The sequence below is a fragment of the Phymastichus coffea genome, unplaced genomic scaffold (assembly GCF_024137745.1).
Source record: "Phymastichus coffea isolate CEN01 unplaced genomic scaffold, Cenicafe_Pcof_1.1 PCOF00126, whole genome shotgun sequence".
Taxonomy (NCBI): domain Eukaryota; kingdom Metazoa; phylum Arthropoda; class Insecta; order Hymenoptera; family Eulophidae; genus Phymastichus; species Phymastichus coffea.
In genome coordinates this window covers 544,701-569,755 of record NW_026706937.1, presented here as the reverse complement: position 1 = coordinate 569,755, position 25,055 = coordinate 544,701, and the positions used below count along the sequence as shown (strand labels likewise).

The window sequence follows — 25,055 nt, the reverse complement described above, 5'->3', positions numbered from 1 at the left end:
ATCAGCGCGCGTGCGAGCGCTTCCAGCGAATGCCGTCAAAGCCATTGCCAAGTGCAGGCACACTCGCGCATACGTGCACACACGTGCCAGCGAGATAGCGACGCGCAACGAGTCTGATCGATATGACAGCGATTCGTCGCTGTACGGTAGGCTATAGCTTCCACTGATGCTCGTTGGATCGCACTTTGCGCAAGGCGCCTTCGGTGTGCGAAACTCGCGCGTTGCGTTGCTCGTCAATGTCAAATTCGACACGATGACGTTCCTGAAAAGTTCCTTCGTTTTCCAAACCATTGCGCAACCTTTTGCAGGTACAGTGTACAAAGCCTTCGCTTCATTGTAAAGAAACCAAGTGCAGACTTATTCATAAGTTTTACATAGCGCTTCGCTGTTTGGCAGTCAGTGATGTCTTTATTGGTCGCACTGAAAGCTGCAACGGTTGGGCAACACCAACGGCAAGTGTTCTGCGTTCTAAGCCTTGGCGAGCAATTTTTAGCTGCAGACTTTGACAGCTCGGCAATGGTCGAACCGGTCGAACTTTCTCGCCTCGTCGACAGGTCTATTGACGTTCGCTATACCGCGACGAAAAAATGCGGTTTTCATCGTGTGAAATGCACACCGGTCAACGTATCAGCAGTGCTTGCAACATTGTAAAGACATTTATCGTTTATTTGACAAAAGATTAAAACTAAAACAGATAATGAATTTTAGCAAAAGAATTCGACACAGAATCTACAAACGAAGCCCACTGGACTTCAAATTCTTAGCCGTCCAGCTGTCGAATTTTGCGATGACGTCGTCCGACATCGTTCCCTTCCATTGATTTAGCTGTCCGCTTCTCATGAACTGTCCATCCGTCTCGATCAGTTTGTATTTCTTGTTTAGCTCCACGACTTCCTCGTAATTGACGGCCGGGTTCGCCTTCATGCTCTCGAAGCTCAGGTGTCTCTTTAAAATGTCTATTTCGCATGGCGCCAACGACTTCCCTAAGAAATCGGCGACTCGTTTTATCACGGCTCTCAGATCCTTAAAAAAGGAAATCAAGTTGAACGACTTGACAGCGACAACAGTTTTCAAAGTAAATTATCAGCGTACGTGTTTCATGTCCTCGTACTTGATGAAGAGAAAATTGTCCCGCTGTCGCTCTGACCAGTAAGCCAGCACGTGATTCCAGAACGGGCCGAAGCAAACTGAAGCGAGTCGAATTGTCGAGTAAGGCGATGGAATTTGATCGAGGACTCGACGGATAACTCACGTTTGCCGCCGAGAAACAGACTGCAGAACTCGAGGAAGTCGCCGCGGTAGCCCTCGAGCAGCTTGCAATGGTGGAAGTAGGAGATGCAGGTGTCCTTGGCGTTCCGCGCCACGTAAACGATCTTCGGCTGTTTCTCCGCTGTTCGGATTTGACGTGGCAACAGGTTGAACGGCAGGTGAGTTTTGATGAAACGCGGTCTCGCTAACTTGTTGATGTGCTCGACGCTGTTGGCCGTCAATTCCGGTAGTAGTTCGAGACCCGGTGTGCGAGGGATTATCGTGCGGTAGTCGAACAGTGGCGAATGGCTGTAATTTTTCAATTGTTTCTGATGGATGTATCCGCTGTTTGTTTCGTATTTACTTCATGTGAATTTGAAAAGAAATATAAGTACACAGTAAAGTTATTTTAAGCTGTTTAAATAGCTTCTAATGAAATTCATGTAAAAATACGTGAACGTCGATACTTTTTTACTTGTGCAGTATGGAATAAAACATTGAACGCGAAAAGAAATACAATATAAGTTAGAGTTTCTTTCGATAAGACGAGCATATTAATTTGAAAAAAATTCTCACTCAACTTTGTTAATTAAAAATTTTGCAGTGGGATATCGCGTTAAAAAAAGTTTATGCCTGATCGCATCGAACCCGTATCCACTGAAATTGGCCGATAAATCGTTTTGCGAATTTGTGAATGGGACGATATAGCAATTATCATTTCATTAATATACGTACTCGAGAAATGGAAAACGCTCGGACAAAACAATTTTCGCTCCTTCAAAGTCCAAATTATTAGCGATGCACCACACCATCTCTTGCGTCCAAGTGGTCCCTATTAATCTCAAGTAAAGTCGTTTAGTATCCGAATCGAAGAAAAGAATTATACGCTAATATTTACCAGTTTTTGGAAAACTGCAGACCCAAATATCGTCATCGTAAACTTGCATGTTTTCAATGGCATCGGCAAATTCCGCATAATATTCTGGTAAACAAACGCCATCGACATTGATGTAACCCGTGCGAAACTCACTGGTGAATTTTTCTTTTAGTAGACGATTCAAATCGTCGTCGACAGTGGCAATCTGCGGTGGCATTTTTTAATAACGATTGTCAACACTTCGATCAAATTCAAGTGCGCCTACAAAGAAATTCCCGAGCCAATTATCGGAATTAACGGAGCGGTTTCTTGAGCAAACAATAGTGGTACGCCCTAATCTGTCGATAATCCCTCGGAAAAATGAATTACTCAACTGAACTGCACAGTCCTCCGACTTTATCCTTATATACTATAAGCGATGTGAGCGTAATAAAGATTCAAGAGCACTGCAACGAGGCCAAGAGTTCGCCGGCTTTTTTTCATTTCATAACCATTGTTTAGATGAGCGACCTTCGACTTTTCCGCGTTTAAATTGGTATAATTTCACGGATAAAACAAGCGCTAAACTTTACACAGAGGGGTTGTTCCTCGATTTAGCACAGTGTAATTTTATGTATTTCTGATGAGCTTCGGTGATTTTTTTCGATATCAGTATTGCTTCAAAAATTGCCTTCGTACCAAATTGTCTACAAAAACGTAACATTTTATTAATTTACTAGACCAAAGAAATAATAAAATCATGTAACTTTGTGGACATAATAAAATTTTCAAAACGATTGCAATTAGTGTAGCACAGTAACTATAATATATCTCAAATAATTTTTACTACGTTACAAATAACTTCCTCATTTATGAGACAGTAACAACACATGAGAAATAGTTCTATTAACAAAGTTAATGGGTGCCTTCATTGAGCAGAAAATATAATAATAATCTTCAAGTCTTCATTTTTGTCGACTCATAAGCCAAATTATATATTCTCTTTTACGTAATAAAACGCTTTTCCATTGTTAATAATTATAACGGTGAATCATTAAATTTCTTTTAGCTATAAATTAAAATTTAATGATTCACCTCTCTTTTGCAGATGATAGCAACTATCATTTCATTCAGAGAAAATTCAAACTAATACGAATGTACACGAGAAAATTATTATAGTAACTGGTTAGCATTCAATAAATTATCACTCAATATTGACAAAATAGCTTATATAGAATTTGGTACAATTGCAATAGTATACCCAAAAACTTGAAAATTAATATATAACATAAAAGAATAAATCAAGTAAACAATATAAAATATCCAGGTATGACAATTGACAGCAACATGAAATGGGTTATTTCATTTAATTAATTTGTATAAGAAAACAAAATATCTAATCTTTATATTCTACAAATTATTAAAAGCTATGAGTAGAGAAATATTAAGAATCATTTACTATGCACTATTATATAGTGTTATATTTTACGGAATAATTATGCATGGGGATCCGAAGAGCTTATTCAGATAGAACAAAAGGCTTAAAAACCTACAACAGACCAGATTACTTCAAATAGTAAATAAAACCCACTTTATAGCAGATAAAAATCAGTTTCACATTTAACAAACTTTCTCTTTCGAATCTTTATAATAAGAACTATCGAAAACATTAAATAATATAAACAAAACAGTAAGATATGACAGTGCATAACTCCCAAAAAGAATAAGGAAAATAAGCATTAAAAATAATTATATAAGAGTTATTACTCATTTTAACATATTATCAAATGAACTCAAGATAGTTGCAAGATAGAAGCAATACGATAAATATTGAAGGTAAATTCAATTGTAAACAACTTATACAATTATTAGATAAAAAATTCAACGGAAATTCATTCATACAAATTTTCCAGACAAAATACTGTTAAACGTGCACATCAAAGGTGAACTTATACCGCAATAGATCTCACTCAAGATTAACATTATACAATTATAAACTTCAATCAAAAGCCATCAACGTATCGAACAAAATATAATCAAATCGATAAATAAATTTATGAAATTATTCAATCAACAAAACGACAAAATTAAGAAAAAACAGGAAGACTACAATAAACCCTATCACAAGGGTTTTAAACAAATATAATTTACAAAAGCCTTAGATTGTAAATGAGAATCTACAACAATAATATCGAAAAATATACACTTATATCAAAACGGTTTTTGACATAATAGAAAACAATATTGAGGCAAAAGTGACTAAAGCAGAATCTGCTCTGAGCAATCAAACCAGCATTCAAACTATATTAAGATGACTTACGGGGATATCAACTATTTTGGCAATAACACAGCACTATCCTGTTTTAATAGATACAAAACGAAAACAAATCTTTTAAGAACTCGTTTCACTCACTATAATTACAACAAAAATACTAAAACCTAGTAGTTGCTGATGACATAGTTTTTAGCTTTTCGCTAATGTAACTAAATTTTACAACACCAAACAATTCTCCTGTAATATAGAGTAATATGTGTAGTTGAACTTACTTATCCGACAAGACTTGACCCCGTAGAAAATATAATTTTTGCAAGAAATAGGAAAATGACCATTTTTTCCTTTTAGTTTTAAGTTTTTAATTATAGTCCAGACCAGTGAACAGCTATTTCCTCTATTAGATTACAATTTTTTTGTAAAGCATATGTATATTTATTGCAATTATGTAATTTGAGTATATTACTTTGGCAATAAATAAATAAGTAAATAAATAAACATAAATATTAAATAATGCAATATTAAATCTGCAAATGACAAGACAAGGACATAAAGTATCAATGCGCATACTTATTAAAAGATCTGAATAAATTTATTTATTATTTTACAGATAAATTTTGTATAATATTTTTAAATACTTTAAATCTAAATTAAATACAAAATTGATGAAAGTAAGCGTTTTGAGAGACAACAAATAAAAATAAAATTTTTAAAACTATAATTTCGAAATCTGTAGAGACAAGGCACTGGGGTACGTCAGATGGTTACAATACATATTTATTGATCCGATGAATCTCAAATCAAATATTAATATTTATCGAATAATAGCGTACATTCTAAAATTATGTAAAATGGCAAGAAAAAACCTACTCTAAATGAATTAATGAAAAGAATTGTGTACTATGTTTCAGGTACTAGGCTCATTTCTATTCAAATGAAAATATCTTCAAGATTATTTTGTACAAGAAAGATCCTTATATGGTTGAGAAACCTTGAGTGTACTTTGAATAATCTTTTAAATTGATAAAATTCATTTGGAATCTCTTCTAAGTTGTACTTATAAACTTATAAATGCTTATATTAAAATTTATATTTAATGGAAATTTCAGACTTTGCTTTATGATTAATTCTTGTTTACACAAATCTACAAATTATAGACTAAAAATACTTCAATACAATTTTATATTATGTCCAGTTATAAGAAAAGACAATGTCATGTTGCGATCATTCGATACTTGTCATGCTTCATATACATACTGTTGAATATTAACTTCTTTTATATGTTATTTTCAGTCTTTCTGATTGATTGAAAAAAATTTCCAGTACAAATAATACTTTTCTCAAGATAAATACTTACTTACAATAACAGATATTTTAAAACTAATAAATTCACGATAGATCTGGTATAATATATGATCAATAAAAAATTTCTATGTGTAAGAAAAATTACCGAAGATCTGTAATCTTCGAAACAACTCCTTGCACAATATCAAATTTACTGTTAGTTATTAGTTGTAAATGAATATCTATTATACAAATAAATTATAAAATTATAACTCTCTTAGTTAATACTATTTAAATTCACATGAATTGTAAATAAGAGTATTAAGTTTTTATTAAGAAGGACGCGAATTTTCATCTTCACCAGTTTTATGATCAAATTTGTCAAACCTATTTTTAGATGAATTGTTCGTAAGACTCGAAATTGATATTTAAATATTCCATAAAATCTTTTATGCTTTGGAAGGCACTCTAAGTTATATAGTTGTATCAAAAAGTTTTCGTTCTAGTCCGATTGAAAAACTGGTAAAGTATGATATTCTTATCCAATTAATCTACGTATAAATCTTGATTTTACTATAGAACACGTTTGACACTACAGATTGGATATAACGCTCACGCTCTGCGACAGATTAACTTGCCCCTTTAAAACCTTTTGTTGTAGCTTTTTACAAAATATTTTTGCCATCAGTTTGTTACAACGTGCCTGCTCCTGTAATTGCTGTTCTTTTCGTTTCGCTCGTACCTCTGATAATTGAAAGTATCGTTTTCGTAATCTAGCCTTCATTTCTTGATCAGAAATTTTCATTTGTACATTTTCTAAAAATAAAATGGAAAATAGATAATAATTTACATTTGTAAATTAATTTCTCTTTGCAAATGAGCGTAAGAACTTACGGATAACTTTATGTTGTTGAGGAGGAGAAAAAATATTAGGGGTCGTTGTCATTGCAAGTAATTGCATTCGACGATCTTTCCTCAACTGGCGGAGTCTTTGAATTTCAGAAACATACTGTCGACGACTTTCAACGTTGTCAGCAAATCGAGGATGATTAGTAGCTAAATATCCCTGCAAGAAATATTAACATGTTAATCATGTCACACAATGAGACATGTTATAAAAATAAAGTAACTACTAACCTGCAGTGTAGTTTTTTTATCGTCACATGTTTGCGACTGTTTATCTTTACAATTGCAATCACAACGTTTGAACGGACGCTGCATACCATAAGTACAACTGCCGTGGTTCAGTGGCTCCTGAGATCTGGCGCTCGAAACGACTGGAGTATTTTTCTCAATATTTGTCACCTCTACACCAACGCTCGATTTTTCAGGCATATTGTAACTGACTTTATCATTATCATTCGTAAAGGATAGTTCGTAGGCAACTGCTTTTGGATAAACCTTCGGAGCACAATTGCATTGTCGATTAGTTTGATAAGTTGTACCACAAAGCCTACAACATTTGCAGTCGTTTGTCAGCGATTTCACTGCGTGTTTTGGTTTTGCACTAAAAACGTATTAACATGAATTATTGAGCATAATATTTAACAATTTTTTTGAATAAATATTGTATTACCCGTTAAAAAGTTTGTTTTGATCTTCCGCCTGATGCACCCAACAGCAATTTCGAGAGCTTGGACTTTGATTAGAATTAAGAAAATCACACGCGTTTCCTTGACTGGAATGATGATTACACTCTGTTCTAGTACTGGGCGCTACTTCAGAGTTTTTATATTTACAAGTACAAGCCGATTTTTCAAAGAGTTTTTTCCTTGAAGGTGGATTATCGCGCATTTGTAACTTTTCAAAGCCGCAAACGAGTTTATTAGCACATTCGCAGTCACGCGAAGACTGACATGTCGATTGAACTATTTTGTATCTCAAGCACGAGCACATTGAATCTAAAAATACGATATTATTATGAGAAATCGAAACTAATATTAAATTTTTAATCAACGGATGCGCGTTTCAACGAACCTTCGCAATGACATTCTTTACAAGTTTGAATTGCAGTTGCCAACTTCTTCGGTCTATCTGTTTTCAAATTTTGACTGACTTGGTCGTTGCTTTCACAGGTACATTTCAATTTATTGGCATTCAAATGATTCTTCGCTGCTTTAGCATCTTCGGAGTCATTGCACATAAACCTAGCCTCGTTTTTATCTTCATCAGAGGAGAATTGTCGTCGATGCAATCTGTTTTTGGATCTACAAAACGTACATGCTTGTTCAGCACACGTGTAGTTTGTAGCTGTTGCTGGTCTATGCACGGGACAACTTGAACATGTCTATTAAAAGAAAGCATAAAATATTAAGTCTTAAAATAATGCATGTTAAAAAAATAAAGACTTTTGTTCTTTATTAATTTTTTTACCTGAGATGAACGGGGAAGAGCTGATGTTGTTCTTGAAGTTTGAACGCATACATGCGATACCTTCTCATTAGGACTTTGAATCCTTGCCGATACAATTTCACTGCCGGTCCTTGAATATGCAGCCGAATTTTCCGTAGCTGTTTGCGTCGAACTGTTCCTCTTTTTCAGTCTCTTTATCGAATTCGTACAGGGAGATGGACAGGTGGCAAGGTTACAGTGAGATGACCACTGCCTGTTCAAACGAACGTCATCAAGGTCATCGTTTTGTAAACGATGGTAAGACTTTTGTTGTTGTTGCTGTTGCTGCTTCGACGATGATTGTTTTGTTTTCCGCGGCGATGGTTTGCAGGGTCTGTCTGGTTTGGTCTTTGGTTGTTCAAGAAGTTTCTTAAGATTGGACAAATGACTGATTTCATTAGTGATCCAGATTAATTGGTTCTGTTTCTCCATTTCCGCATAAGAAACAAGTTTCGTATCACCCGAATCAGAATTACTGCAACGACGCATCTCGTACCTCCGCTCGGACATCGTCGTAGGCATTCGCCAATCGGCACTATTTCCTGCTTCGTTGCTCGAATCGACTGGACTTCGCCGACTGTTGACAACTGCGTCTAACAGTGCCCTATTTTGATCTTGCGGTGAGCTGTTAGAAGTGGATGTGATAAACATATCCTTCATCTTATCGATTTTGGCGAACTGACGTTGAGGTAGAAAGCATTCGGAGCTTTCGCTTTTGTTTGTCGGCGTATTCGAACTGTTACGTCTTTCGCAGTCGTCTGCTCGTAAACCCATTCTCGCTTTCCGTCCGTCCATCACGGTTCGGTCCGTATTTCTGTCGAATTTGTCACTGTTGCTACTTTCGATTTCGGCTGGAAAAATTATAATTTATTAAGGTAATTGCAAAGTTCGTTATTCATTAAAATATAATTACTTAAAGAATAGATACTATTGAACGATATTTAAAAATTGTATTGATTTTATTTGACATGAATAAAAATAATTAAGATTCGTATAAAAAGATTTCGAATATAAAAAATGTGCTATAACATTTTTTGTCATCAGTTTGATTGAATGAATCAGATATTGAAGAAATAATACTATTTAATACTAATATACTTATAACCATTCAAAGAGTTAATATTTAAAAATTTGAGCTCATAAAACCGAATAAATGACAACCTGATATCTGTAGCAACGACTGTTCCCATAATTACAAGAAACGAAGAGTAGTTCTAGTCTCGTAAGAACTGACGATCGTCGGAACTGCAACTTTTCATTCACTTTTTATTTATTGGTAGTTCTATACTCTAGTCGATTTTCTTGATTTGAATAAGCATAACTGACTATAAGATAGTTTGATCGACTTCGAGGTTGTTCGCCTACTTATCGACTTACCTACCCGTCGAATTTCCAATGAGGAAATAATAACATAACAGTTTTATTTTAGCAAAATATTAAAGAAACAACATTTTGTTTAATAAATTGAAATTATTATTATCTTTTGTTTTGAATTAATTTTGAGCTTCTAGATAAATCTAAAAAGTAAATTATTTCTATACTTTTATATTGAAAACGAAAAACTATCTGAATACACAAAATTGTATCGTTTTAAAAAGTAATTTTGTTACTGTAATCAATTAAATAAGATTTGTACGTTTTATTTATACTACTATAAGGTTATAGTGCGATAATAAATTATCATACTCTTTTCAATTAAGAACGATTCATAACTATAGGTCACACTAATACCAATAAAGTAATATATTTTAAATAACTTAAAAAAACTATAATTGTACAATTTAAATACCTGGCATACTAATCATATCTTTCATCGCTTTAGACTCCTTAGCAGGAGCCGATTTTTTGGGACTCTTTTTCTTCTGGGTCGGCTTCCAATCATCTGACGAATCAGTTGTATTTTTTGCCAGAGCTTGGATAATTTCCGTCCTATACACTTTATTTCTGGCGTCCGCAGGATTCCAAGGCACGTTTTCCTCCAAATTATGTTCAATCTTATCGTCAGTGTACTTAGCGGTGACGAGGCGCTTGACCACGTGATGGATCAATCGTTTCTTCACTTGCTTGTCCAGCTTGTTCGCGTCAACGAGACCCTTAAGAATATGAATGCTTCGCTCAAGGTCGCGAACTAAGCTGTCCGAGTCACCCCATAATTTCTCTTCAATACTTGAACTCGTGTTTGGCATTGTAGAATTGGAGCGCCCGGTGTCCACCGAAGATACGTGACTGGAACTACCATTCGGAACATTTTCGTAAATGTGACCTAAAAAATAACAAATTTTTACATTTAAATAATTGATAATTTATTAGCTCTTATTTGAGTAAAGAATATTAGTGCCTGTATTTTTCGCCATGAATATTTTAAGCTCACCTGGAAAATATTCGAAACTATTGGCCCTGCCAGTGATATTTTCAGTATCATCGGCACAAGGAGTCAAAGAAGCATTTTGAGAAGATTGATCAGAACTACTTTCTATTTCTTTTTCATGCTGTTCTTCCTCTTTGGAAGTCGATTTGTTTTTTATACTAGAACTATTTTTCGGATTCTGAATCTTAAATGTACTTTTGGACCCTTTTAAAATGGAATTCAGAGATCTTGGTGCTAAACTTGTTGCTCTCTTTGGAAGTGGCGGTCTTTCCTCATCCTTAAATGAAAAATCAAGTATTACAGTCATAAAACAAATACGATCAACTGTTTCATTTTGATAAAATTTAGATATTAGAAAACGCTTACTTTGAGTACTGAAACCTGAACACCAATGGATTCTTGAGCACAAATTCTCATGCTTGTTTGTATAAGTTTATTACAGGTGGGTGGTTTAATATTATTAACCACGGTAGCGATGGAAGACGTTGAGTTAAAGATTAGCCGTGGCAGAGCTTTTTCATTACCCCACAAGTTTAATTCGCTCTGACTCCGTTTAAGAGGTAATCGTGTCGGTGAAACTGCCGCAAGCAAGTTCATCGACGAGCTCTTCTTCAACGGTGACGAGCTATCTGATGACTTATCTGATCTGCTGCGTTCTTTGGAAGAACTGACAATCGTCGGCACTGTGACTCTTGATTTACTTTTACTAGGTTCGTCTGAAGAATAACTCAATGCGAGCGGCAGCTTGAACACGTTGGCTGATTTTGGTGTCTCGATACAAGCATTTTTTGTCTCCTAAAAGTTCATTTCAAATAGCGATTTATCATGACTTGTAGAGATTTTAACAATTATTAATCTAAAAAAATAAGCTACTTGATAGTACACGTGTGCGACTAACAAGGGAAACAATCGTTTGTAGTTTATTGCATTGTAACTTTCATTATTACTTCGTATGGACATGCGATAGCATTGTATTGTTGTGTTGAGTTAAAGTGATTGGTTAATTTTTGGATAGAATAGTTTTCTTGAGTAGTATTCTTTGAATTAAAATAGAAATATTCTAGCAGCAACACATAACTAGGTTAATATAAACAAATAATAAACAAATAGCGTTACACATTTGAAGTTAACTCGTTAAGGACATGCTATACGTCTGTTTTACCGACTTTTCTTTGGGTCATATTTTCTCCTAAAATGCGTATCGGATGAAATTCACACTTCAGCTAATAATTGATTATTAGATAATAAAGCGAAATACAGTCAACTAGTCGATGAAATCAACAAAAATCGATTATTTCCATAGCAACATTGCGTGGCGTCTGTTTATTTTCTCGGATAAAATTATTGATCCAATTTGTTTTAGAAATATAATTTTTGTCAAACCGTAATTCGGTTTATTATCTAATAATCAATTATTATTAACCGAAGTATGAACATCCTCCGATGCGTATTTTAGGACAAAATATGCCTTAAAGAAAACGTTGACAAAACAGAGGTATGGCATTCACTTACGGTTTCGTAGTTACGCTAATTTCATTGTGACTTATAAATAAATACTTAATAACTTGAACACAATCTTATCATAGTGCACTTTAAGAATGAATTTACGTCTGCAAATTATGATTTGTGAAAAGATTGGTTGAATAAACCGTCGACAGCCGCCCGATTGTCCACAATATGAGGTTATTTTCATACTTGTTTGTCCGTATACAAAATTGTTCTAACAAGTATGATCTCAAAAATTCTTTTCCAGAAAAATAATAAAATTAATTCATAAAAAAACTATAAAAGCTTATTTCTATTAGCGTCTACTCGTACAAAAGTTCAATACAGTGAAAAAATAAAAAAATAAACGCAAACCTTGAGCGGATCACTTCTAGTTTTCACCCCATCGACCTCCTCAGACGAAGCTCTGTCTCCAGCTATAATTCCAGACGTATGACTTTTAACAATCGGCGTAATCTCAATCTCGCTGTCACTACCAGTTACATTGCCGAGTAACGGCGTAGAATTGGCATCTGGTTTGCCACCAATAACATTCTTATCTATGTCTGTTTTGTCATTAACAACTAGCTGTTGATGCTCAGTGGTACCTTCAGGATCCAGTCTGAGTGCCTTGACGGCCATGCGTTCAATTGTACTAACACCACCGTTCGTGGCTTGATACTGATATCCAACGTCAGCTCCACTATCCCACTCGAGTGGTTTGTGCGAGGCGACACTCGACGTTGGTGACGTTGTCGTTTTATGCTCTATCGTCAGCAGAGGTGACGTTTGAGAAGTCGTCGCCGTGCTTTTCTCTTCAGTTATCACCAGACCTTCGGTACTTGTATCCGCGTTCTCGCAAAGTAAGGATTCTGGCTCTTGTTGGTATTGCTGGTTCTCCGTGAGACTCTGCGCCGACTGTTCTGTCATCGACTGCAACGATAACATTTTTAATACGAGAATAAAATTTTTTAATACGTGAGATCATGAGTGGAAATAGCGTGCGAATCGATAGTATATGAGAGTAATTTGGAAAAAAATGCATGTTATGACTTTTTTAGTTATTAAAATAATACATCAATAGCAGATTTAAACATTCAGTCAATATTAATTTCAGTTTCCGTTTCTCTTAAAAACAAACATTTTTAATCTTATATTAGAAACTTTTACAATTAAAAATTCTTTTAAATTTGACAGTTATTGATCTGACAATTTTGCCATATTAAACTGGAAAGTATTAAAATATGGCCAAACTAAACACCAATTACCTGAATGTAATCAGAAGTACCATTAACAGAAGAAGACTGGCCAATCAGAGCAGGTCTCGTCCAGCGCTTCCTTTCTCTGGGCAAATATGAGTTCAAAGCATAATCTGATTCAGTGTAACTTTGACTACCAGAAACATATTTAGGAGTCAACTCATAAATACTGTAGTAATACTTGGCATCTTTCAAAGGATTGGCAGCCAAATCAGATAGAGAGAAATACTGATTCAAGTTTTTGTTCTGGGCAAACCTGAAAGCATCGCTGGTGATGAATGAAAAACTTTAACAAGTAGAACATCTGGGAGGCAGAAAGCTTGATTTTTGCCAAAGGTTCTATTAACACAGAGAGCAAGAGTGAAAGTAGGAAAAAGAAAAGCATGCTTACTTTTGATAATACTCCATCACTGGTGAGGATAGCTTGTTGGCTGTCACTGTCAGTGGTACCTTGGTCTGCTGGGATGCTGCAGTTGCTGCATTGACCAGCCTCCAAGTACTGACAGGACTACTGTTAGTCTGACAGGCTCGTTCCTGCTTGGGCAGCTCCTCTTGCGTCGCCTCCTCCGGGAGCTTAAGGGCATCCGCCTCGAGCTCGTGGTCCATAATAATAACCGGCCACGCAACGCTCACATTTTCGCACAACTCCTTGATATTCACACATAACAGAGGTTATGACGACGCTTCCACACAGAACAGTTTTCCCTCGGATTTTCCGAGGCCGTTCGAATTCCCTTGTTTACATGCGTGCACTCGACGTACTACTTGATACTACTACTGGCCGTGTCTTTTTGTCTGTGTAAGTGCGCGTGAACGATCCTATCAATGTCTGTGTGTGTGTATTTGTGAGAAAGGCAGCGACGCCGCGGCAATCCCTACCACCACCACTTCTCGGCCATTCGCGCCATAAAATGTCGCGTCCCCAAAAACGCGAGTACGTTAGCGTAGTTTCTTCAGTGATCGCTCGCGCTTTATCTATTCAATGGCACAGACAAAGACAGGCATAGCCAAACGAGTGAGCGTGAATAGACCCGCGCTCGCCTCTCTCTTTCTCTTTTTCACAGCGGCGATGATTCACGGTCAATTGTGTATATACGCGCACGTCAAGTTGAATAACACTGTCAGGCTTTGATGAGTGTGCTTTCAATGTTTAGACGCATCTATTCTATAGTATAACATTTTGTTCAAAACTGCATAACTTTCTGAACACGATTAAGAGAGAATTATCAAAGTAATATTACAGATAGTGATGGAAAATGTTATGGCTTCATTCAGCTAACTGACGTAATCAGCAAATTAGCTCTCGCGCGATTAATTTCTTTTATCAAGTAAACAAAATCCTGGAAATAATTTTTTACACCATTGAAACAATTATCCAAAAAGCTCTTAAGTCATTTAGTATGTTTCTATGTGGAAATAAATAGAATATCCAAAGGTTGAAGTTTCTTTTTATAAAAAGTTCTTGCTAGCATTTTTTGAATGAAACCTGACTCCATCAAAATCATTCCAAAATAACATACACGCATAAGGAAAAGCACGTGTGTGTTTGTGACGCTGCGTGCGCAGAGATGTCAGTGCCATCTACATCAATATGGTGGTTCGGGTCCAGACACGTTTCAGTCGCCGATTTTGTTACAGTAGCATCAGAGGCATTATTACCACAAAGAGACGTTCGTCGAGGATTTGCATGGATTTGACCTCGTGAGAAATTATCATCTAGAAGAGACAGTGTTCGGACAAGACGCAATATACAACATGGACGATCAGTGGGGTAAGAATATCATCAGTTTTGTCAAACGTTGTGATATCAATAAAAGTGCAAGACCAACCAAAATTTGACTCCTCGTGTTATCGGTTGCAGAGCCAGATGTGGACATCAACAAGGACTTCGAGTTCGATGTTCGCCAGAACAAGTGGGAAGGCGAGGATGAGGAGGAGGAAGTTTTGGTACGTTCATTTGAATTTTTTTTTAACCAGATCGTTACATAGGTGAAATCGTCAATGGTACGCCTAACCTATTCTCGCCGTGCGTGCAATGTTAAATTCGCTCCCTGCCACATGGCCAACTTTCTTCTTGAACGGCCCTTTGGTTACTCTTTATGAAAAAATCGATGCAATTTCTTCGTTATGTCATCATATTTCATTCGCGATCTATCTACGAGAGGTGTGTGGGTTTACTTACGATTACTCTATAATTAAACGCTCATGATTCATTTGAATTTGTTAATTCGAATAATAATTTCAAGTTTTTTATTGGGGTTGGGATGAATGTACGACGGTCGATAATTTTTTTGAAATGTTCACGCGTTTTTTGCAATATAACATAAGTACTTGTATTAACAATCTGGATAATTTTTCATACTTTGTATTTTATTTAATCTAATGTTTAACTAATAGCATGTATAAAGTAAACTAATCAACTGATAAAATAATTAAATATTGATTTTCAAATAAAGAATCAGAGTGATATTTCTTCTTAATAAAATTTTCTGACATTAAAGTTATTATTAACTAACCTTTAATGATTAAGTTAACATATAACTTGAGAAAGAAAAGTTTACTATTGACAATTAATTTAAGTTAATCAAATTTTTGTATTTTAATATTTAAAAGAATTCCAATTATACAGTTTATTTATTCGTAAATTTGTTAATACAGGAAAGCTGGGAGGATATGAATGAAGAAAAGAAGGATGTGGAGAAACCAAGTCAAGAAGTTCCAAAGGCCAAGCCAAAGCCTAAGAAAACTTTAGCAGAAAAAATTGAAGAAAGAGAGGTTTGTATTATTTTATAAATTCAAAAATCACTATTCAGTTATTTACCAGAAAATAATTAAGCATATTTATTTGATGTTACAGAAAAAAGCTAGAGAAGAAGCTGAAAGAAAGGCAAAGGAGAAGGAAGAAGCTTTGACACCTGAAGAGCGAAGAGCTGATATACTCAGAAGACAAAAGCTCCAAGAAGAAGCTGATCTGCGACTTGCAATGGAAACTTTCGGTTTGTCAAACCTTGTAGATTTTACTCCTCGTAAACCTGAGAAACAAAAAAGTGAAAAGAAATAATATTCATTCTTCATTTTAAATTTTTATTAACAACAAATTGCTGTGTGGTATCAAGCGTACAAAAGCATCTCACAGGAATTCATTGTTTGAGCAAGGAAAATATCGAACTTTTTAAAATATTTTATCAAATGTCTGTGATTTATATTGAGTTCAGATTTATATGATTTATGAAAATTTTTTTATTCAATTCATATATTTTCCAAATACTCAGTAATACTAATTATATTACAAATATTGTCAACATGTCAACAATCTATTTGTTTATCTTATGAAAAATTACCAGAAGAAAGTTTCACTTAATATACATTGTACATATTTTATATTTAATAATATAGAGAATTAAATTATACGATATATAGTCAATTTTTTTAAACAAATGTATTTTGGAATCACGTTTTTTACTAAATTTTCTAAATATTAAAAAGTAATTATATTAAAATCACAATAAATTTTCTGAACATGACTACTTAAGAAACGTAGACATATTTTTTTCTAGGCTGAACTAAAAAATTATTATATTAAATCAAATAATGATAATTATTATATTGGCACAACGGTAACTAAATATGAATTAAAGTCAAGTCAATGACTGCATAAAATTAAAGCGCATCTTAACTTATAGTTTTATAATATTTTTATATATCGTTAAATTAAACAGTATTGTTAATAAATTTAAGATTAAATTAGCTTATATTTTATACAAACGATGCATCTCACAGAAAAATCTAACTTTATATTTAAAATTATACTATTGTAAGTGTACATTTTATAATCTCTCTAAAACTATATGAGATGTACCATTGAATTTCTCAAATAACATCGACTTTGCTAGTACTCCAACTAAAGTAATAATGTTAATGTATTTCAATAAAAATTATTATTCCAAGAAACTAAACCGTTGTGTCCAATTCAGTTTTTAATTGACCTTTTTTAACTCCATTTTAATATTTTGCACTTTATGTAAAAAACTAGTATTATGTCATTTCTTTTTTATTTCATATTGCTCATTGAAATTTTTGTAACTTTTGAACAATTAGAACTTTGAAAATATCATTTTGTACAATTCAATTTTGTAACAGTTAGAATAAAATAAGCTTTCTATTTATGAATCTATTGGAGTCTCAAATAAGTACATAATTAATGTATTTGAAGCACCTTTTATTCAACGCCTTTATTATTTGTTGAAGGTGTGACAGAAGGAACGGGTCTTGATGCCATGAATCCTGACACTGCGGATGAGTTCAAGCAGTTTGGCGATGCATTGATAACGAAAATCAATCAGTTCAACCAGCATACGGAGTTCGCAACTTTCGCCGAAGATTTAATAAAAAATATTTCTTTATCTTGTGAGTATTACCATTTTTTCAATGGAAATTTGATATTTATGAGAAATTGATTAATTAAAACTTTGTTCTATTTAGTATCAACTACTTCTTTGAGAAAAGTAAAGTTGATAGTTGAAAGTTTGCACACTGAAAAGGTGAAAATGGATAAAGAAAAAGGCAAGAAAAACAAAGGCAAAGGCAAAGCGAAATTAAAAATTGAAGGCGATGACGAATACAATGATTTTACTGCATACGACAATGATTACGACGATTTCATGTAGCGGCTTTGTACAACTTTGCATTCTAGTCGCGCGATTGAGTTGTTACGCATACACACTACAGATATGAACAGAATTGCAGGAGTACATACGGTGTTTGCTGTGCGAATAATTGCGAGAAATGTATAAACTGCAGATTTAATCCTATACTACGAGTAGGTGAAAAGAGTACACGTTGATTTCATGTATAAAATAACGATTTTTATATGGAGCCATAATTTTGTTATTATTAGTTATAAAAAATTGATTGCAAAACAAAATATTTGAAAGTAAAAACGCCAGATGCTCCTCTCTTTTATAGGTAGAATAGAGGATCGAGCCAAATTTCATACAGAAATACAGTGTAACTCAATTTTATAAAATAATTAATTATAACATGAATATGGCACTGACGATAACAAATCAACGCCAACACGTGTAAAGTTCAGTTTATGAGAGTGATGAAGGTGTTGAAGTCTAATAATCGTAATAAACGTGAAATAAAACAGAAGTGCTATAGGCTTTGTTACAAACAATTTGTAAATAATCTCTATTTACTTGAACGAAACGATACATAAACAGTTTTCAATTGTATTTGTAATATTGAAATACTTCGATTTTTCCAGTCATCAGTTTGATTAACCAGAAACTAGCGCGCGCGTTTATCAAGTTAAATCAGTTACAAGCTAAATAACTATACAGATTTTAAAATCAATGTTGTTGAACAAAATACATTAATAATAGGTTGTACTACAACACGAACCTATGTTGCTGCGCTTTGCATTATCCACTTGATATGAGATAATAAATGTGCGTGGGCAATGTGCAAGTCGGTAAATAATGTACTGGTGCATGTCCAGTTGCTAAAAATTGAAATCTTACAGTACATATACTGATATTATATGCTTTTAATTATATTCTGAAAATCTTTTTTATCGGGTGCGAATTACATTTAATACAAATAGGAAAGTAAGTTGATTGAAACTAATAATGTATGAAAAAAGAAAAAAAAAACCGTTCACATGGCTTTCTTTAAGTTGATCACACAAAAATAGATTAATGTTTAGTTTGATACTTGGTTTTTATCCTCCAGTCTTTGTCATTTATTGTTATTAACAATCTCGAGAATCAACGACTGATTACAAGAAACCCAATCTTATTTTGTCCAATTTGACATTGGATAGCTATATGCATATGCCATAGACTTGTATGTACCTATACTTGAACAACTGTATAAAAATGCTTCATGTCGGGACTGGAGATGAGTTGGTTTTGAAAAGATTATATTCCTAAATAAAGGTTGATTATAAAAATTTTGACTATTTTATTTCTTCTCACTTCAAATAAAAAATATATTTATACAATCTTAATGAACACTTTAATACGCTACTGTACAAGAATAACTTCCCCTACGTTTTTTTACATATAATTTCAATTCGAGATAATTAAGAATCAGTAAAATAATGAAAAATAAACAAAGAAATTTTTTCCACTGAATCACGGTTTTTTTTTCATCATTAAAGTGTTACATTAAATTAAAAGATTTACAGTACTTACGAATAAATCAATATTTGAAAATTAAAAGCCATTTTGTTCTTTACATCAATTGACACTTTCTAAGTTTAGTAGATTAAAAGTTATTAAAGGAACTATAAACTTAATTATGTATTTACAACATTGGTTATTAGCCTGATAAAAACTAAAAATTCACTTATGGATTCAAATTCAGTTTGGCTGCTTCTTGTCTTATAACTGATATTAGTTCCTGATTAATCAAAAAAATAAATCTCAATCCAGCAATCTGCAAAGATAATAATGAGATCAATCAATAATGCGATATATAAAATTATTTAAAATTTTCTATAACTCTACCTCGATAACACTGTTATTGTTAAGCTTCATTTTATTTCCAGCAAGTATTGGTCGACTGTCAACAAATATTGGCCTTTTGCCTTCAGATGCCAAAAAGAAATCACCATTGTTTCTTAAACGTATAGTACCTTGACGTCGTGATATTTTCCAAGCTGGACCTTCCAAACCTAGATCGACATCTACAGTATGATCTTTTGTAGAACGACCGACTGTGATCTAAAAATTGTAGTAATTTTTATTAAATATCAGATTTCTTTTAATTATGATATTATATAACGAAACAAATATTTACCTCACGTGATCTCATAAGATATCTAACCAGCCTTCCTCTAAGTACTGCTAATGTTTGATTATCAAAGTCTGGCTGAATATTTCCTGTGACATTGTCCACCAGTACTTGCCATCTTCCTAATTCATTCTCCAACACTCTTATTTCCTTTTTATTTTTTCTGTCCATCATTTGTAATTCACTGTCAAGAACTTCATCTTTTTGATCAATTAATTCAGCATCATTGATCATTTCTTCAGCATCAGAAAAATTTAAAATACTTTCTGTTCTAGTGCAAGTTTGAATAGATTGGTCTGGAATTAAATGATACTGTTTCATTAGTTGCCAATGAGCCATTAGGGCTTTTGCTGTTCTAGCTGGATAAAATGTTTGAGCATTCATTTCTAATAAATTCTGAAAAGTTTCTAAAGAAGGATGTGAGCCCTGAAACAATGAATTGTAAATATTAAAAAGACAAATTACTAATATTTATAAATAAATAAGAAGCAAATGACTTACAGATTTTATTGTTCCAAGTAAGTCTTCTTCATTTTTGCTGTACAGAGTTCTAGCTTGAACACTTGCAATCAATTCTGGATGTAAATTTCGCATTGCCTGTACAGCCACTCGAGATACTGCGCTATCATACAAAAGAGCATACCATCTTTGCTGAATTTCTTGAAGAGTAAATCGACAAGAAAATTTTGTTCCACGATGCACCTAGAACAGCCAGACGAGGAAGATAAGTGGAAAATTAAAGAGTAGCTTGAATAATACAATGCTTTATGAATAATTAGGTACAATATTACCATTCTTAAATCATTAGTCTGCTGAACACCGGTTATAAGAGCCAAATCATCTGTTGGTTTCCATCGACCAAGATCTTTTGTAGAGTTTACTGAATGGGGATGATGTTTGTGTTTTTTGTTCTTCCTGCTACTGTGGCTTGAACCACTGGGTCTACTAGGTCTACGATTGGAACGATCTGGCTGAGGAATCAGTGAAATGGGTACTGGTGGCACTGGACTTGGTAGAGCTGGTTGGGGCAAAACATCTAATGGCCCAGATGAACTCGATACTGTACGTGATCTTGGATTGGATTTCGGTGTTGCAGTAGATGGTTGAAGATTAAAGGTGGTTTCCACTAATTCGTCATCGAATTTCTTGCGTTTGATCGTTCGAGATGAACTAGAAAATAGGTATTCATAATTATTATGTGTATTAGAACGAGGAAACAAATTAATTAATAAATTATTCTAACCTTCTTCTTTTGGTTCCCATAGAATCCAAAGGTGAAGAGTCTATAGGCAGATTCAAAGCCATTGTTGTGATGTCGCATTCGGACTAGTGCATCAATAGACCACAATTGCGATGTGTTTCAATGAAATTTCGTGAAAAACAAGCGATAAACAAGTTTTTAAGAAGTGCTCGTTACTTTTGTTGTGTTTCTCACCGCCATGGCGCCATTTGCCTTCCTGTTCCTCCATTTCTGATGCGTACGCAACTTATATGCTATATAGTGCACTGATAAGATAAAGGTTATTTTCGTAGAAGCATGATGATATACTGAGTCCTGGGAGTCCTGAAACCTGTATAAAATAGTTAAATATCAATTTAATTTGATCAGATATTGCAACAGCTCTGGCTAATGGTAAATCATTAAATTGTTTATGCATAAAATATATTTATATATTCGAGCGTTGATCTAGATTAATTATTTATGTCGTAGCTCGGAAGTAACTCAATATTGAGTTTCTAATCAATAATCATGAAGGAGCGAATTTATCAGGTTCTTGAGGCTGTGCGTACAAGTAGTAATCACAGGTTATTCAAGGCCATCTGTGAAGGGGATAAAGATAAAGTGATATACTATTTAGAGAATCATGTTTATAAAAAAGATGAAATTAATATATATTTGAGGAATGCTATTCAATGCCACAATTTAGAAATCATAAAATTATTATTGGAATATGGAGCTACAATAACTCCATGTACAATGCCACTATTCGCTTATACACATGAAGATATTTTGAAATTACTGTTAACTCATTGTAGTGCATATTGTATCCATGAGTACAGATGGTCTGGGAAGACATATCTGCATTTAGCAGTTGAAGCTCAATTCACAGATGTTGTAGTTCTCCTTATAGAGAGAGGAGCAGATGTCAATGCCAAAACAAATGAAAATGAATCTGTTATTCAATTAGCATTTCAAGCTAATAATGAAAAAATAATTCATCTCCTTTTGCAATGTGATATAGATCTTAGTGCTCAAGACTTTTTTGGAAACACTCCTCTTCATTATGCAGTTAATTTTTTGAACATATCAATTATACAAAAAGTATTAAATAAAGGAGCAAATGTGAATATTAGAAATAAAGATGGCATGACTCCACTAGATTTCATGATAACAAAATATGACTTTTCTTTGGCAAGAAAGACTATTGAATGGATGAATAAAATGTCTCCTGGTATTACATTCAATTGTGCTGAAATTTGCCAAGAAGAACTATATGTAAATGACACGATTAAAAACAAATTAATTGACGCTGTCAAAATACTGCTAGAAAATGGATCAAAAATAAATAGTTGTTGTACAAACAGTAAATTGACACCACTCCATCATGCTGTGAAATCTGGTAATAGAGAAATGGTAGTTTTTTTTGTACAAAATAATGCAAATATCAATGCCATTGGAGCAAGAGATGAAACACCACTAAACATTGCAATAGCCTATGAACATGAAGAAATAGCAAAATATTTGATATCAAAAGGGGCTATTGTGAATCATGGATTTAATGATGACATGCTCTTGCACATGGCTGTGTTCAATAAAAATGAAAAATTGGTTAATCTCTTGTTGGAAAATAATGCAGATATTACTGTTAAATACAAAGAAGACGGTAGGACTGCTCTGCATCTGGCAGTAACTTGTGAATGCTCTAAAATCACAGAAATAATATTAAATAAAGGTGCTAACATAAACGAAAGCACTAACACTGGAGATACAGCATTTCATATAGCCACAAAATTGGGGTTTCTTAATATATGTAAAATCTTGTTGAAGCACAAACCAAATATAAATCAAAAAAATAGTTTTGGACAGACACCACTTTACATAGCTGTGGAAAAAGGTTTCTTTGATATAGTGACAGAACTGTTACATAAGAAACCAGATATAACAAAAAATAAATTAGCATTATATTTTGCTGTTGGTGACACAGATAATCACAGGAGAATTGCAGTAGAACTTATTTCTTATGGATTTTCTTTTGATTTTATATATACAATTAGTTTTGAAGAAATTATATCATTCGTGAATAAAGCAGTTATCAATGGCCATTTAAAAATACTCAGATGTCTACTGAATTTTGGACTTGATCTGAATCTGTTAGTCTCTAGTCAAGTCCAGAATAATGAGCGTTTTTTCCTTCATGCAGCTATAAAGAAAAGTTACATGATTATCACAAAGCTACTTATCGATCATGGTATTGATGTCAATATGACTGATGAAGACAACTGCACCCCAATATTTTATGCTGCTGCTAGTAACAATTTTAATATTGTAAATCTTCTTTTAGAAAACTATGCAAAAGTGGATAACTACCAAATATTTTTCATGGTGATTAGTAAAGCAAATTACAGAATGATTCAACATTTTTTAAAATATTATAAAAATGTGAATGTACAAGATGAATTTGGCACAACAGCTCTTCACATTGCTGTTTGGAATGGAGATGAAGAAACTATACAGTTACTTTTTGAGAAAGGTTGCAAATATAGTATTGTTCAAGACTTACCTCATTTTACTGAAGAAATGAGATTACGTATTCAAGATCATTACGGCAAGGACGTGTTAGAAGATTTCCGTAAAAATATTGTGACTACTCCTCTACACATTGCTGCACGTAGAAATTATAGTGACATTGTTGAAGCTTTGATAGAGCATGGATTCAATGTTGATTGTCGAGATAGTTGTGAAAGAACCCCACTTCATATTGCTTCATTGTTCAACAATCTAGAAGTGATTGATGTTCTCATTGAGTTTGGTGCTGACTTGAAAGCTGTCGATGATTTGGGAAAAACTTGTATTGATTATGCTTATAATAGTAGCTTGTTTCAATCACGATTATATTTAGATAAAGTTTTTGCTTTCATTTACAATGTAGACATTATCAAGTACGAAGGTGTCAGACCATTAGGAGTTCTTTCTTTGAGATTACAAATGAAATACCTAGCAATATTAAATTCAAAGAAAGAAATCGTCGAGGATCAAGCAGTAAACTCTTATCAATGGCAAGAACTATACGACAGTTGTTGTATCGAGATAAAAAAATTGAAAGAGATAAATATTTTAAATAACATTACCATGTACGACGTATTGACGAAAGATATAGATATTCTCGCTCTGTACTTGAAAAACGAAAACTTTAACAATGAATTCGATCTACGAATGGCGACTAATAAATTACAATTTTACGGTAAAATCTTAAACAAGCGAATAAGAAGAGCCAAAGAGAAAAAATTTTTGTTAGATGAGACAGAAATTTATTTCACAAGTATTCTGGGAATGCCAAATCTTATAGCTCATAATATTATGACATTTTTAAGTAACCGAGATCTACGATGTGTAAAACTAACTTATGAATTATTTTTCAGACAGTTCGATTGTATCAAATGTAAGGAAGAATAATAGTAATCAGCTAAACTAATAAATGATACTTTTATTGATGCTGTGTTATTTTTTAAATATTTTTATAGTAGTACTGTAAAATTTTACACGAAAAAAAATACTCCGAAAATATAGTTTTACTCCTATTAAATCTAACGGTTGCAACTCTTATTATCGAAACATGTATGATTAGTTGCATTTTTTATGACAAATATTTTTCATTTTGTTTTATTGAAAATTATTAAATAGAACTGAAGATATTGGAAGAAATATGGTTTTGAGGATGACTTTCGGGGGTGGTTTTCACCGCCTTAAAGTACAAATCCGCTGATAAAAAAAATATATGTTTGTTATTTTTTTATGTATTATAACATGTCTTAGTATTATTGAAATCGGGGAAGAATGCCTGGGGTAGTTTTTTTGTACTCGTAAGTTTT

The 25,055-nt window shown here is 33.5% G+C and overlaps 5 protein-coding genes across 6 annotated transcripts; 2 read left to right on the top strand and 3 right to left on the bottom strand.

Annotated features, from left to right (window-relative positions):
* Window positions 1-668: 668 nt before the first annotated feature.
* LOC131671481 (luciferin sulfotransferase-like) lies at window positions 669-2,409 on the bottom strand. Its single transcript, XM_058947939.1, has 5 exons — window positions 2,147-2,409; window positions 1,984-2,080; window positions 1,253-1,557; window positions 1,093-1,187; window positions 669-1,023 (listed from the first exon to the last, which is right to left on the bottom strand). Exons 1-5 carry the CDS (start codon window positions 2,340-2,342, stop codon window positions 730-732), a joined length of 987 nt encoding a protein of 328 aa, XP_058803922.1. The 5' UTR covers window positions 2,343-2,409; the 3' UTR covers window positions 669-729.
* Window positions 2,410-5,057: 2,648 nt separating this feature from the next.
* LOC131671478 (uncharacterized) lies at window positions 5,058-13,915 on the bottom strand. 2 transcript variants are annotated; one of them, XM_058947934.1, is made up of 12 exons: window positions 13,555-13,915; window positions 13,173-13,431; window positions 12,280-12,837; window positions 10,786-11,214; window positions 10,423-10,696; window positions 9,841-10,314; window positions 8,034-8,902; window positions 7,638-7,947; window positions 7,237-7,561; window positions 6,798-7,167; window positions 6,555-6,726; window positions 5,058-6,476 (listed from the first exon to the last, which is right to left on the bottom strand). In XM_058947934.1, exons 1-12 carry the CDS (start codon window positions 13,767-13,769, stop codon window positions 6,253-6,255), a joined length of 4,479 nt encoding a protein of 1,492 aa, XP_058803917.1. In that variant the 5' UTR covers window positions 13,770-13,915; the 3' UTR covers window positions 5,058-6,252. The 2 variants fall into 2 exon arrangements, with proteins under 2 accessions (XP_058803917.1, XP_058803918.1); XM_058947935.1 differs by having other exon boundaries at window positions 13,173-13,419.
* A 608-nt stretch (window positions 13,916-14,523) lies between these two features.
* LOC131671482 (eukaryotic translation initiation factor 3 subunit J) lies at window positions 14,524-19,093 on the top strand. The gene is made up of 6 exons (XM_058947940.1): window positions 14,524-14,934; window positions 15,025-15,110; window positions 15,822-15,938; window positions 16,021-16,159; window positions 17,412-17,570; window positions 17,646-19,093. The coding sequence occupies exons 1-6, from the start codon at window positions 14,919-14,921 to the stop codon at window positions 17,828-17,830; spliced, it is 702 nt and encodes a 233-aa protein (XP_058803923.1). The 5' UTR covers window positions 14,524-14,918; the 3' UTR covers window positions 17,831-19,093.
* A 92-nt stretch (window positions 19,094-19,185) lies between these two features.
* LOC131671480 (microspherule protein 1) lies at window positions 19,186-21,411 on the bottom strand. The gene is made up of 6 exons (XM_058947938.1): window positions 21,208-21,411; window positions 20,756-21,134; window positions 20,466-20,666; window positions 19,971-20,390; window positions 19,679-19,894; window positions 19,186-19,607 (listed from the first exon to the last, which is right to left on the bottom strand). The coding sequence occupies exons 1-6, from the start codon at window positions 21,267-21,269 to the stop codon at window positions 19,518-19,520; spliced, it is 1,368 nt and encodes a 455-aa protein (XP_058803921.1). The 5' UTR covers window positions 21,270-21,411; the 3' UTR covers window positions 19,186-19,517.
* A 58-nt stretch (window positions 21,412-21,469) lies between these two features.
* Window positions 21,470-24,654, top strand: LOC131671479 (ankyrin-1-like). The gene is made up of 2 exons (XM_058947936.1): window positions 21,470-21,597; window positions 21,676-24,654. Exon 2 carries the CDS (start codon window positions 21,715-21,717, stop codon window positions 24,637-24,639), a length of 2,925 nt encoding a protein of 974 aa, XP_058803919.1. The 5' UTR covers window positions 21,470-21,597; window positions 21,676-21,714; the 3' UTR covers window positions 24,640-24,654.
* The last annotated feature ends 401 nt before the right edge of the window (window positions 24,655-25,055 follow it).